Below are 12795 nucleotides of genomic sequence, written 5' to 3'. Positions count from 1 at the left end.
ACATGGAGAAGGATTGTTGCCTTTTTCTGTGAGTCAAAGATGATGACTTAAGCCACCATGTATCATGCTTGCTTCCCTTTTCATAAATTTCAGCATATCTGGTGATTTATGGGAGCTCAGATCCCTTGGTTCATGAAAGTTTCTCTGTTGCAATTTTATATGATAACCTTTCAAAGATTTGAAGCACAACCAAATATATCAACTTGGTTTAGCCATTCTTAAAATGACAGATTTTCTGACCCCTTGGCACAATTAATTTGATTCACTTCTCTATGAAATTTGGAAGCCAGACATAATATATTTTCTTGTTGTAGTAGAAAACCACAGGTAGGAGGCAGTTAAACCCTTACTCCTTGAGCTGCATCCTACATTAAATTCTTTATTAAACATTAAAATATGTTTAATAAAAGGATATATTCTGAGGCAATTTTTAAATGGTGATACTGGATTTTATGCATGTTAATACTCTGCTTTACTCACAGTTTCAAATGTATAGTCTACATGTTGGCTTCTGTTGGCAAATCATTCAAACTCTTGCATGTCATTGAAACTGCAAAATACAATTCTTATCTAAGCCTTTGGGAAAATTAGAAATCTTTTCATCATGAGTATCAACCAACTACAAAAATATCCATAAGAACGAAACAACCAACAAACAACCACCATAATAAAAACAGCATGACCTCTTCTTAATTACCAAGTACCCACTATGCTGGTTCATAATTTTAATACATCCTTTTTTCTCCCCCCACTCATGTGCTTTTATCTGGGGAAAGCAGTGAGGGAAACCTGAGGAACACTCAAATTACCCAGTTTTGCAGAGCTGGAACAAGTCCAGTGTTTGAGGCAGATTCAAGGTGACTGGCTTCCCAGTGAGAGCTGGCAGGTCTACCGCTATAGTAACGACAAGACGTACTTCATGCTTTTCAAGACACTTTGATGTGTGTTACTGCATTTGGTCTTCACCTCAGTGAAGATCTTCACCTTCACCATTTGATCTTCAGGGTTAGTGAGAGAGGTGGCCTTGTCCTCACTTGGCCCAGGAACAAACTGAGCTTGATAGGAGCTTGCCAGAGCTCACACTGAGTCATCCGAGACGGGACAGAATCCCAGTGTCCTACTTTCCAGCCTGGGGAGCCTACTGCTGGACCACACTGCTGGTTCAGATGCACAGAAGTCTGTGAAGTTGCCTGTGCTGAAGTGAAAATGCCCATGGCAAGACCTCTGAATCTAGAGTTGACAAGAAAGTGAACCAATAGGGAGGGAAAGCCTTCAGCATCTTGGATCTTTGTTCTTAAGAAGACCTGGTAGTAGCTGGGAGATTTGACATGTGTTTTAACAACAAAAAATGAGCTTCAGTCTGTAACCATGATAGGAGAAGATGGTGTCTATGAAGTAGTTGGAAAATTCAGTCTCCTTTAATATACACAGAGTCTTCTTTGAAACTAAAAGTATGAGATGGAACTGTGGTTAAGAAATGATCGCACTATATGAACACCGTCCCTGAGGCAGGAGAGAGAAATGCTTTCTATTCTAGATACCAGTAGGGCTGGGTCCCACATATAATGTTTTAGACATTTCTTCAGGGTGTACCCCATTGGCTGGCACGATGGTGACCAGATGCAGTGGGCAGAGAAGTCTCTTGCAAGTAACGTTTCAGATGAGACTGGGCTCGTTCAGGTATGGCCATAGATGCAAGTAACATTTCAATGGCAGGAAATACGAAAGAGCAGGAATGTTAGGAGGAGGAGGGAAGGGAATGGTATCAAAAACATGAAGTATCTCCCATTTTTAAATGCTCACTTATTATTTTCAGTCTGTCTTCTCTCATCTCCCTCTCACACGCTGCCAGGGCAGTGGCAGTAAATCTGATTAGGGCAGTCTGTGCCTTTAGGGCTCAAGGATGGGATTCCTTTCTCTTATGGAGGGCCAGTCATGTTCTGGGGACTTTAATTGAAATTCCTGTGAATGTTAAAGATAGTTAGCAGTTTGGGTGAAGTTAAACCCCTGATTCAAAGAGCCAACTCATTGGAAAAGACCCTGATGCTAAGAAAGATTGAGGGCAGGAGGAGAAGGGGGCGACAGAGGATGTGATGGTTGGATGGCATTACTGACTCAATGGACATGCTTTGAGCAAACTCTGGGAGATGGTGAAGGAAAGGGAAGCCTGGGGTGCTGCAGTCTACAGGGTCCCAAAGAGTTGGACTCAACTCAGCAACTGAACAGCAACAACAAACCCCTGGGAGTGAAAATTAGTATAGGGGGCACAGCAAGCTCAGTTTTGTCAATCTATCCAGTGTTTAAAATGTGTTTCATTTCCACTCTACAAGCAATTACAGAAGGGAGAAGAGAGGGGAAAAGGGAGAAAGAAGAAGATGTAATGAAGCATAGCAAGATCAACATGAGCTCAGGCTTTATTATTGCTTGGGAAACGCACCTAGATTGGAGAGTTGCTGTCCATGGTGTCCATCCATCTCCACATCCAGGAATGCTTGGAGTCTCCCTGCTGATTGGGGTGGATGGTCATAGCAACATGTGGGGCTGCTGTGGGAAGAATATGCTCTGGGCTGCGGAGGGCCACTCAGCAGTGTTATTCACATTCCTGGAGACTGGGAAGGCCAGACCCCAAGGCCCAGGTCGGGGTGGAGAGCTCTGCCTGGCTTTAGAGCCATGCTGTGGTCCCAGAGGCACTGCCATGCCAGACTGCTGTATTCTCATGATCACCATCCCCAGGTGTGCAAGTCATCAAGTTGGGAACTTTGGAAGGCACCCATTTTATCCCATCCATTGTCTGACTTGCAAGGTCAGAAATGTGGTTCTGGAGAGGGGACCATAGCTAGTTCCTGTAGGTCCTCCCACTCCTCCTAGACAGGGGCCAAGTGTAGGAAGAAGATTTGAAGAGAATCTTCTTCCTCAGAGGCTGCAGAGAGGGTTGGTTTTAGTTCTTTTACTCTAAAACTGAAAAAATTTCACTAATATATGTGATAATTTAAAACCCTTAAGTGCCATCAAAATAATAATACATATGGTACTGAAGTTTGTTTCAGTTCAGTTCAGTCACTCAGTTGTGTCCAACTCTTTGAGACCCCATGAATTGCAGCACGCCAGGCCTCCCTGTCCATCACCAACTCCCAGAGTTCACTCAAACTCACGTCCATCGAATCAGTGATGCTATCCAGCCATCTCATCCTCTGTCATCCCTTTCTCCTCCTGCCCCCAATCCCTCCCAGCATCAGAGTCTTTTCCAATGAGTCAGCTCTTTGCTTGAGGTGGCCAAAGTACTGGAGTTTCAGCTTTAGCATCATTCCTTCCAAAGAACACCCAGGGCTGATCTCCTTTAGAATAGACTGGTTGGATCTCCTTGAAGTCAAGGGACTCTCAAGAGTCTTCTCCAACACCACAGTTCAAAAGCATCAATTCTTCGGCACTCAGCTTTCTTCACAGTCCACTCTCACATACATACATGACTACTGGAAAAACCATAGCCTTGTTTAAAAGAGGTTATTTTTCTAACTGGTACTTTAAGAACACCGGTGGTGGTTTTTAATCTTTTTTGAACATCTCGGATTTGACTAACATCATTTACTTTTCTTGGGTATATAAGTAGTATTATAAAGACCCAGTGGCCACCTCACGCGAAGAGTTGACTCATTGGAAAAGACTCTGATGCTGGGAGGGATTGGGGGCAGGAGGAGAAGGGGACGACAGAGGATGAGATGGCTGGATGGCATCACTCACTTGATGGACGTGAGTCTGAGTGAACTCCGGGAGTTGGTGATGGACAGGGAGGCCTGGCGTGCTGTGATTCCTGGGGTCGCAAAGAGTCGGACACGACTGAGCGACTGAACTGAACTGAACTGATAAAGACCCTGTGGCGGTTTAGTTGCTAAGTCGTGTCTGATTCATGTGATCCCATGAATTGTAGCTCGCCAGGCTCCTCTGTCCATGGGACTCCCCAGGCAAGAATACTGGAGTGGGTTGCCATTTCCTCCTCCAGGGAATCTTCCTGTCCCAAGGACCTAACGCAAATCTCCTGCATTGCAGGCAGATTCTTTCCTGCTGAGCCAGCAGGGATAGTTTTGAAAATGGATAATATCTTTACTGTTGATTATATAGCTATAGGTGTTTATTGTTAATGACTCAATTTGAAAGTGGAATGAGCATATTGTTGTTGGCTATATAGCTATAAGTGTTTATGTAAATGATCCAACCAATACAGAAATGGAGGAAGTGGAAGTGGCCCTATAATATTATTCCCCTGCAGTTGCCACTGCCATAACCATAAACTTGTTTCTAGCTTGCAGAGAAGTCTAAGGACCAGAGTTTTAAATGAACTTGTGTTCTCATATTGGGTTACGTTTGTTCTTTCTGCAAAAACACATAGCATAAACAGCAGCAAACCAATTATAATAAAAACCAAACAAATGGAAAATGAAAAGTCATATGAAGCTACAGTAGATACCAATAAGACCCTGAATATTTAGATTTCCTAGACCTGTTCATTATGCTGTCATTCTGGCATTTTGTAGTTACTGTTGGTAAGTGGTAAGACCCTTTAGGGAATCTGCCAACCTGCAGTATCTGTACTTACTGCTTTTCTATTATGAAGAACATCATAATATTCTGTTTTCCTTTTTTTTTTTTTTTGATAAAAATATGTATTTAGTAGCTTTAATGGTGTTTCTAAATCTTTTCTCTGGGTGTCTACCTAGAGGTGATTATACAGTCATAAAATTGTCATATGTGGCTGTTTGAAGCAAATTTATTAGGTTGATTATACCTCATGTTTTCTTTATGATGATCATTTATTCACCAAACATTATTGAGGGATTTGGGTACAAAGGGACATGTCCTACAGGGAAGAGAGACACATGTGTGGACAACTCTCCAGCTACGTGAGAAGAGTGTGCTCAAGGTTACTGAAACACAGAGGAGTGTGTGCATATGTGCGTGCTCAGTCGCCTCTGACTCTGCGACCCCATGGACTCACCAGATTCTGTGGGATTTTCCAGGCAAGAACACTGGAATGCATTGCCATTTTCTTCTCCAAGGGGTTTTCCTGACCCAGGGGTCGAACCCACGTCTCTTGCATTGGCAGGCGGATTCTTTTACCACTGAGCCACAACTGACCCCACAGAGGAGAGAGGGACTCTTTTATGCCAGAAGGTACCTGGGAAAGATTTAGTGGAATTGACGGTTCATGACGTGAGTCATGAAAGTTCAATAAGAATTTTAGGTAGGAGAGGGACTGGAGAGGAAGAACATCAAGACAATGGTTTGCGCTGAGAGAGAAGGGAATTAACATTTGTTAAGCACCTACTGGGTGCCAGGCATTACATGTCAGCTAGTCCGTCCTGTAAACCTACCTTTGGCCTCATTGACTAGAGGAGACTTAGTCTCAGAAAGTTAGTCACCTGCCCCAAGGTCTCATAGGTTGTTACCACTTGGAGGAGTCAGGACTCACACCCAGGTCTGCTGATCCCAGAGATGTACTCTATCAGTAGCATGAGGCCAAGGAAAGAGCTTGTCTTCTTGGGGGAGTGATGGGTTGATTGGCTGGAGTGTGGCATACTTAGGAGGAAAGAGGCAGAAATGAACTTTAAAATGGAGACTAAGGCCAGTTTGTAGGGTGTTAAGTTTGAGAATATGAATGAGGGTTTTGTAAGGACATATGAAAGCTCAGGTTTATCTTTAAGGAAGAGAATTCTGGTCATCTTGTTTGGCCAGGAGGGAGCTGCATAAGACTGTGAACAGGGTTGTATTAATAGATTTATCCTCACTACACTTAGATGTGCAAACATTTTTTTTTCCAAAATTTGAGCCAACTTTTTCATTAAGACCCCCTCCATACTTAATAAGTGGAGAAAAAAGAAGCTGCTGAGAGTAGTAAATTTAGTTTGCTCCAATCATGTAAAAAGTTCAGTTCAGTTCAGTCACTCAGTCGTGTCCAACTCTTTGCAACCCCATGGACTGCAGCACACCAGGCCTCCCTGTTCATCACCAGCTCCCGGAGTTTACTCAAACTCATGCCCACTGAGTTGGTGATGCCATCCAACCGTCTCATCCTCTGTCATCCCATACTCCTCCTGCCTTCAATCTTTCCCAGCATCAGGGTCTTTTCTAATGAGTCAGCTCTTTGCATCAGATGGCCAAAGTATTGGAGTTTCAGGTTCAACATCAGTCTTTCCAATGAATATTCAGGACTGATTTCTTTTAGGATGGACTGATTGGATATGCTTGCTGTCCAAGGGACTCTCAAGAGTCTTCTCCAACACCACAGTTCAAAAGCATCAATTCTTCGGCGCTCAGCTTTCTTTATAGTTCAGCTCTCACATCCATACATGACTGCTGGAAAAACCATAGCCTTGACTAGACGGACCTTTGTTGGCAAAGTAATATCTCTGCTTTTTAATATGCTTTCTAGGTTGGACATAACTTTTCTTCCAAGGAGTAAGGGTCTTTTAATTCCATGGCTGCAGTCCCCATCTGCAGTGATTTTGGAGCCCCCCAAAATAAACTCTCTCACTGTTTCCATTGTTTCCCCATCTATTTGCCATGAAGTGATGGGACTGGATGCCATGATCTTAGTTTTCTGAATGATGAGCTTCAAGCCAACTTTTTCACTCTCCTCTTTCACTTTCATCAAGAGGCTGTTTTGTTCTTCTTCACTTTCTGCATATCTGAAGTTATTGATATTGCATATCTGATAATACAACCTCAGATAAACACTTTCTGTGTTATCTGTATATCTGAGGTTATTGATATTTCTCCTGGCAATCTTGATTCCAGCTTGTGCTTCTTCCAGCCCAGCATTTCACATGATGTACTCTGAATATAAGTTAAATAAGCAGGGTGACAATATACAGCCTTGACGTACTCCTTTTCCAATTTGAACCAGTCTGTTGTTCCATGTCCAGTTCTAACTGTTGCTTCTTGACCTGCATACAGGTTTCTCAGGAGGCAGATCAGGTGGTCTGGTATTCCCATCTCTTTCATAATTTTCCACAGTTTGTTGTGATCCACACAGTCAAAGGGTTTGGCATAGTCAATAATGCAGAAATAGATGTTCTTCTGGAGCTCTCTTGCTTTTTTGATGATCCAGTGGATGTTGGCAATTTGATTTCTGGTTCCTCTGTCTTTTCTAAAACCAGATTGAACATCTGGAAGTTCACGGTTCACGTATTATTGAAGCCTGGCTTGGAGAATTTTGAGCATTACTTTACTAACGTGTGAGATGAGTGCAATTGTGTGGTAATTTGAGCATTCTTTGGCATTGCCTTTCTTTGGGATTGGAATGAAAACTGATTTTTTCCAGTCCTGTGGCCACTGCTGAGTTTTCCAAATTTGCTGGCATATTGAGTGCAGCTCCTTCACAACATCATCTTTGAGGATTTGAAATAGCTCAACTGGAATTCCATCACCTCCACTAGCTTTGTTTGTAGTGATGCTTCCTAAGGCCCACTTGACTTCACATTCCAGGATGTCTGGCTCTAGGTGAGTGATCACACCATTGTGATTATCTGGGTCATGAAGATCTTTTTTGTATAGTTCTTCTGTGTATTCTTGCCACCTCTTCTTAATATCCTCTGCTTCTGTTAGGTCCATACCATTTCTGTCCTTTATTGTGGCCATCTTTGCGTGAAATGTTCCCTTGGTATCTCTAATTTTCTTGAAGAAATCTCTAGTCTTTCCCATTCTCTTGTTTTCCTCTATTTCTTTGCACTGATCACTGAGGAAGGCTTTCTTATCTCTCCCTGCTATTCTTTGGAACTCTGCATTCAAATGGGTATATCTTTCCTTTTCTTCTTTGCTTTTCACTTTTCTTCTTTTCACAGCTATTTGTAAGGCCTCATCAGACAACCATTTTGCTTTTTTGCATTTCTTTTTCTTGGGGATGGTCTTGCTCACTGTCTCCTATACAATGTCACAAACCTCCGTCCATAGTTCATCATGCACTCTGTTTATCAGATCTGGTCCCTTAAATCTATTTCTCACTTCCACTGTATAATCATTAGGGATTTGATTTAGGTCATACCTGAAAGGTCTAGTGGTTTTCCCTACTTTCTTCAATTTAAGTAAAAAGTGATCCATTCTTTCTTCTGTGCCTCCCTAAGATTGTATCTCAGTAAGCGGGGCTCCCTGTCCTTGAGACTGCATGCGTGTCTATCAGACACTGGGGGGTGGTCCTTGCTGGTGCTGACAGGTCTGGCATTTATTTTAGCTCTGCCTTGGTCGTCAGATGCCGAAGTGTGTGACTGCTGCCACTTGTGCTCCAAGCTCTCTCAGGTCATTTGGGGCTCAGGTGTATGTTTTGTCCATGATAAACTGAGTTCATATCAGAGCGAGACCAGAACACACAAAGAAGGCTTTTTGATGAATAGCTTAGCCTGAATAATTTGCAGGTATATCCAGTACTTTGGCCACCTCATGCGAAGAGTTGACTCATTGGAAAAGACTCTGATGCTGGGAGGGATTGAGGGCAGGAGGAGAAGGGGACGACAGAGGATGAGGTGGCTGGACAGCATTACTGACTCAATGGACGTGAGTCTCAGTGAACTCCGGGAGTTGGTGATGGACAGGGAGGCCTGGCGTGCTGCGATTCATGGGGTCGCAAAGAGTCAGACACGACTGAGTGACTGATCTGATCTGATGCAGAGACAGTGTTTTGATTATCTGTGGTCGAGCTGAATTTGTTAAGTGAACTCCTGGAAATGTAACCTGTACTCTCAAAACTCCATCATTGGCATGCCTGAGACACAGTCTAACCTTTGGATGTAGTTCTGCTAATATAATTACCTTGCTGTCTTTTAAAGGTGGCTTTTAATTGGGTTCCCACGCAGCAGCTGCTGTTGAGGTTCTGGTTGCAGCATTTCAATAACAGGTTCATTAAGTGTTTCCTCTTCCCGGACTGGGCATCTGGCCTTGGATGGTAGCCAGCTGTTGCTGAAATGCCATCGCTTATAGGATTGCCCTTAAACCACTGATTTGTTATTTTGTTGACTTGCAACTCCTTTCCTCTCAAGTTTAACTGGAGCTTTATTGAGTACAGTGCTAAACTCAATTCTTCCCCTTCTCAGTGGCCTTTTCATCGGGTTATTTCCCCCTAGTTCATAGCATTTAGTCCTCTGGCTAGACAAGAGGTTTAAGAATTAAAGACAGCTTGTCATTTATGGGCTCAGGCCTGTCCGTAGGGTAGTGCAGTGGATTCTCTCACAGGCAAGGCTTCTGATGATTTATCCCCAGGTAACACGAGAAGTCTCTTGGCCAGTTTTTGCCTTTTTTGTAAAATTGTGCTGAAAATTCTAGGGTTTTTAAGAATTTATCTCTAGGATTGTTGTCCTGAAGGATTTTTTATATTATAGTATAAATGATTTATAATATTATATGGTTTCAAGTGTAAAAAATAGTGATTCAGCGTTATTATGGATTAAAAGCTTTTGTCCTGAGTATTTTTAATTTGTTTGAAGAAAATGAGCGTGTAATGATCATACTGAATAAAGAGAAGTTTGCAGGGGCTGGTAAGGTGGGACAACAGAAAGAACTTGGGTTTTATCTTTGGTTTTTAATCTCAGAGCAGCTGCGTGGGACTGGTCATTTTCAGGCCCCAGGAGGAAACTGTGGGCAGGCCCAGTGTATTTTCTGATCATTCTCATATAATAAAAAGTTCTCCAGTCATATTTCCTTCCCAGACAGTCTGAGCTTGGTAATTAATACATCTAGCTTCAAATAGACTGATTTAAAGTGACATCTTCCCCGTCCCTGGCTCAGATTCTAGGTTCACTTTGTCAAATTCCACCCAAAGAAAACCTGTTGGTAATTTTATTAGAATATATTGAAATTACAGATTAATTTGTTCTTTAGAGGTGATAAACTTATTTTCTTAGGTCCTTCAACTGTTTATGTTTCTTTGCTATTGAAAATGCTGTGTTTTCAAAATTAAGTTACTTATTTGTTGATATTGTACCAAAGTGCAATACATTTTGTATATTGATTTTTGCATCCAATAATTTTGAAGGATGCTCTTATTTTAATAGTGTGTCAATGGATTTTTAGTATAGACACTTACATCATCTGTGCAAAATGATTTCCCCCCTTGCTTTCCATTTCTTTTTTTCTTAATTTTTCTATGTTGCCCTCCAGACAGAATTGGTAATTAGAAGTGGTGATAATTGCAGTTTTTCTTATTCTTGATTTTAGAAGGGCTGCTTATAATAATTTACCATTAGGTGAAATATTTGTAGTAAGTTTTTGGTAGAAATCCCTTATTAGGTTCAGAAATTTCACTTTTGAGTTTGCAAAGAATTTTAATCATGTGTTTGTATAGAATTTTACCAAATATCTTTTCTGTATGTGAGGCATTGTAAGTTGACTCTTACTGAGGGGTATTAAGATGCAATTTATGGTATCTTCCAGGTGCAAAGTCATTGCCAAGTGGACTGGGAATGTTATTAAATTTTGAAATATGATTTACATAATGCTGATGTGTTTTATAAGCATATACTCTTTGTAGGGAAGTATTGTCTTATTATGCTATTATGCCTCAAAAATAAAAGACAACTTTGTTTGTTTTTCTTTCCAGTATTACTTTACTGTTCTTTTTGGCCACGAAGGTCAGAAGCCACTAGAGCTGCGCTGTGAGGAGGAGCAGGATGGTAAAGAGTGGATGGAGGCCATTCACCAAGCCAGGTATGGGAGCCACTGGATTGTCTGGGTTTTGCATTGAGGTTTCACCATCAGTGTTAGTTTTGGGCGAACTTGCAATTCCAAGTTGGATTTCCCCTTAGTACCTCCTCCTCAGTCATGTGTGAGATGATTCTTTATGCTTTCTGTGGCTATATTCTAGCAGAAGATTAAAGGTAATAGATACAGCAATAGTAATGATGATTACTGAACACAGGGTTTGTGCCTGTGTGCCAGGCCCTGTTACAAGTGCCTCTCAATTAAGGAATCTATTAAATGCTTGGATTCCTTATCCTCTCAACAATTTGTGAGAGGCACGTCATGGTTAACCCCTCTTTTACAGATAAGGAAACCAAGACCTGGAAAGTTAGTTTGCTTGCCTGAGGCCTCACAGCTAGTGAGTGGCAGAGCTGGGATACAGGCCCAGCCGAGCCTCCACTTGGAAACCCTGCCCTGTACAGCCTGGTTATCGACAAAGGCAACACCAGCTGCCATCTGGGGAAACAGAAGAGTGTGCTTTTGCTTCCTCCTAAGAAATACCAGAAAGGTGGACATGAGCACACTTGGCCTCAAACGGGAGTGAGAAATCCACAAGAGACACACAGGCAGACCTCTCTCTTTTATTTTTCATATTCAGTTCCAAAGTCCTGTTCATTTTTGCTTTGAATGGCTCTTGTGCTCACGGCTTTTTTCCTGTCCGCACCGTGACTCCCTGCTTGAAGTTTCAGGGCGAAACTTGGCCTGGGACACGTGACTTTCTTTGCCGGACATGACCCCTCCTTCACCTATAAGTCCACTCACGTCTGTGTCTGTCTCTCTGTGTGTCTCCCGGACCCTTCGCCACAAGCCAGCACTCACTGGCCCCCTTCTACAAATGACCGCAGTTCTTGCTTTATTACATGTGGAATATTTAATGACTTAGTACAATGTGGGTTATTTTTCATATATTTCACACGTGTGATTTCTGTTTCCTGAGCTGGACTGTAGACAGCATGAGAGGAGGAGGATGGCGACACATTCATTTCTGAATGAAGCACAGTGCTGATTATGTAGTAGGTCACCAGGAAATATTTTGACATTGATTATAAAGAATTTAAGGTGCTGTCCTGAGTAAGTGTAGGCTGTTCTTTGAACCCTGAAGGCTTTTCCCCCCGTCCTCCCCTCTGCTCCCTTCCCTTTCCCTCCTCTCATCCCCTTCCCCTCTTCTTTCTTCAGCTGCTGTATGTTGACTACTTGCCCTGTGGCAGGCAGCATGCTAAGAGCTCTACATACTCATCTTTAAAAAAAAAAGTCTTCCCAACTACCAGTAGGGTATTATTAACTCTGTTTTACAGATGAGAAGACAAAGGTTCATGATGATTAAGCATATTGGCCAAGGTGTAAAAAGCTGGTTAAAGGGAAGAGGAAAGGGCTGGGACTCGAACTCAGGTCTCTTTGACTCCACAACCTTTAACCAATGTTCTATATTGCATTAGTCTTCGTTATTGTCTCTTTTTCTCTCCCTCTAATTCAAAGATCAAAGTGGATTAATGTCAGGTCAGGGTTGAGAGTAGATGTTATTTGCAAAAGATTTCAGTTCCTTTTCTTTCCTCCCCTCCAAAATATTTCTCTGAAATGCGCATGGTTGGTGACCAAATGCTGCTGTCCGAGGGGGACCCTGAGGCAGCCTGCTAACATCAGGATCCAGGCACACTGTTCAGCTGTCTTCACTCTCAGGGTCTCTGTCTGACGGTTTTGCTCCAAACTGAAGGCTAATGCAGACTGACTTGCTATAGAAAGAAAGCCAGGTTTTCAAAGGTGAAAGAAGTATCAAGTTGGCAAGGTAGAACCTTTGGGTCATTTCCAGACACAGTCTTTGTGACCGCTTCTGTTCCTTTCTACCTGGGAGTTAAAATGAAGTAAATAATTTAAAACATGTGTATTTGCCCATTTTTTTTTTTCTTTCCAGAAAAACCAAGTACCATTAGCAGCCTAAATTCCTTTGTAGTTGCCAAGCAAACATTGTGGTGAACCAAATAGAGTATGAATTACTTTAAAATGGTGAAATTTCAAGTAAGAGGTTTTTTTGGTATACCAAGAAAACTTTGTCATATATATGGAAGTAGGTCAGTAGCT

The 12795-nt window shown here is 42.1% G+C and overlaps 1 protein-coding gene across 3 annotated transcripts in view; it reads left to right on the top strand.

The window, feature by feature from the left end:
* The window catches only part of RASGRF2 (Ras protein specific guanine nucleotide releasing factor 2), a 266845-nt gene that overhangs the window by 68038 nt on the left and 186012 nt on the right, over positions 1 to 12795 (top strand). For all 3 annotated transcript variants that reach the window (XM_027545701.1, XM_027545703.1, XM_027545704.1), the window contains exon 2: positions 10580 to 10686. In XM_027545701.1, the coding sequence (XP_027401502.1) occupies positions 10580 to 10686 (107 nt within the window). The remainder of the gene's footprint in view (positions 1 to 10579; positions 10687 to 12795) is intronic.

Source organism: Bos indicus x Bos taurus, chromosome 7 (assembly GCF_003369695.1).
Source record: "Bos indicus x Bos taurus breed Angus x Brahman F1 hybrid chromosome 7, Bos_hybrid_MaternalHap_v2.0, whole genome shotgun sequence".
NCBI classification, from domain to species: domain Eukaryota; kingdom Metazoa; phylum Chordata; class Mammalia; order Artiodactyla; family Bovidae; genus Bos; species Bos indicus x Bos taurus.
The sequence above is the reverse complement of the archived record's forward strand: the minus strand, read 5'-3'. Positions and strand labels throughout refer to the sequence as shown.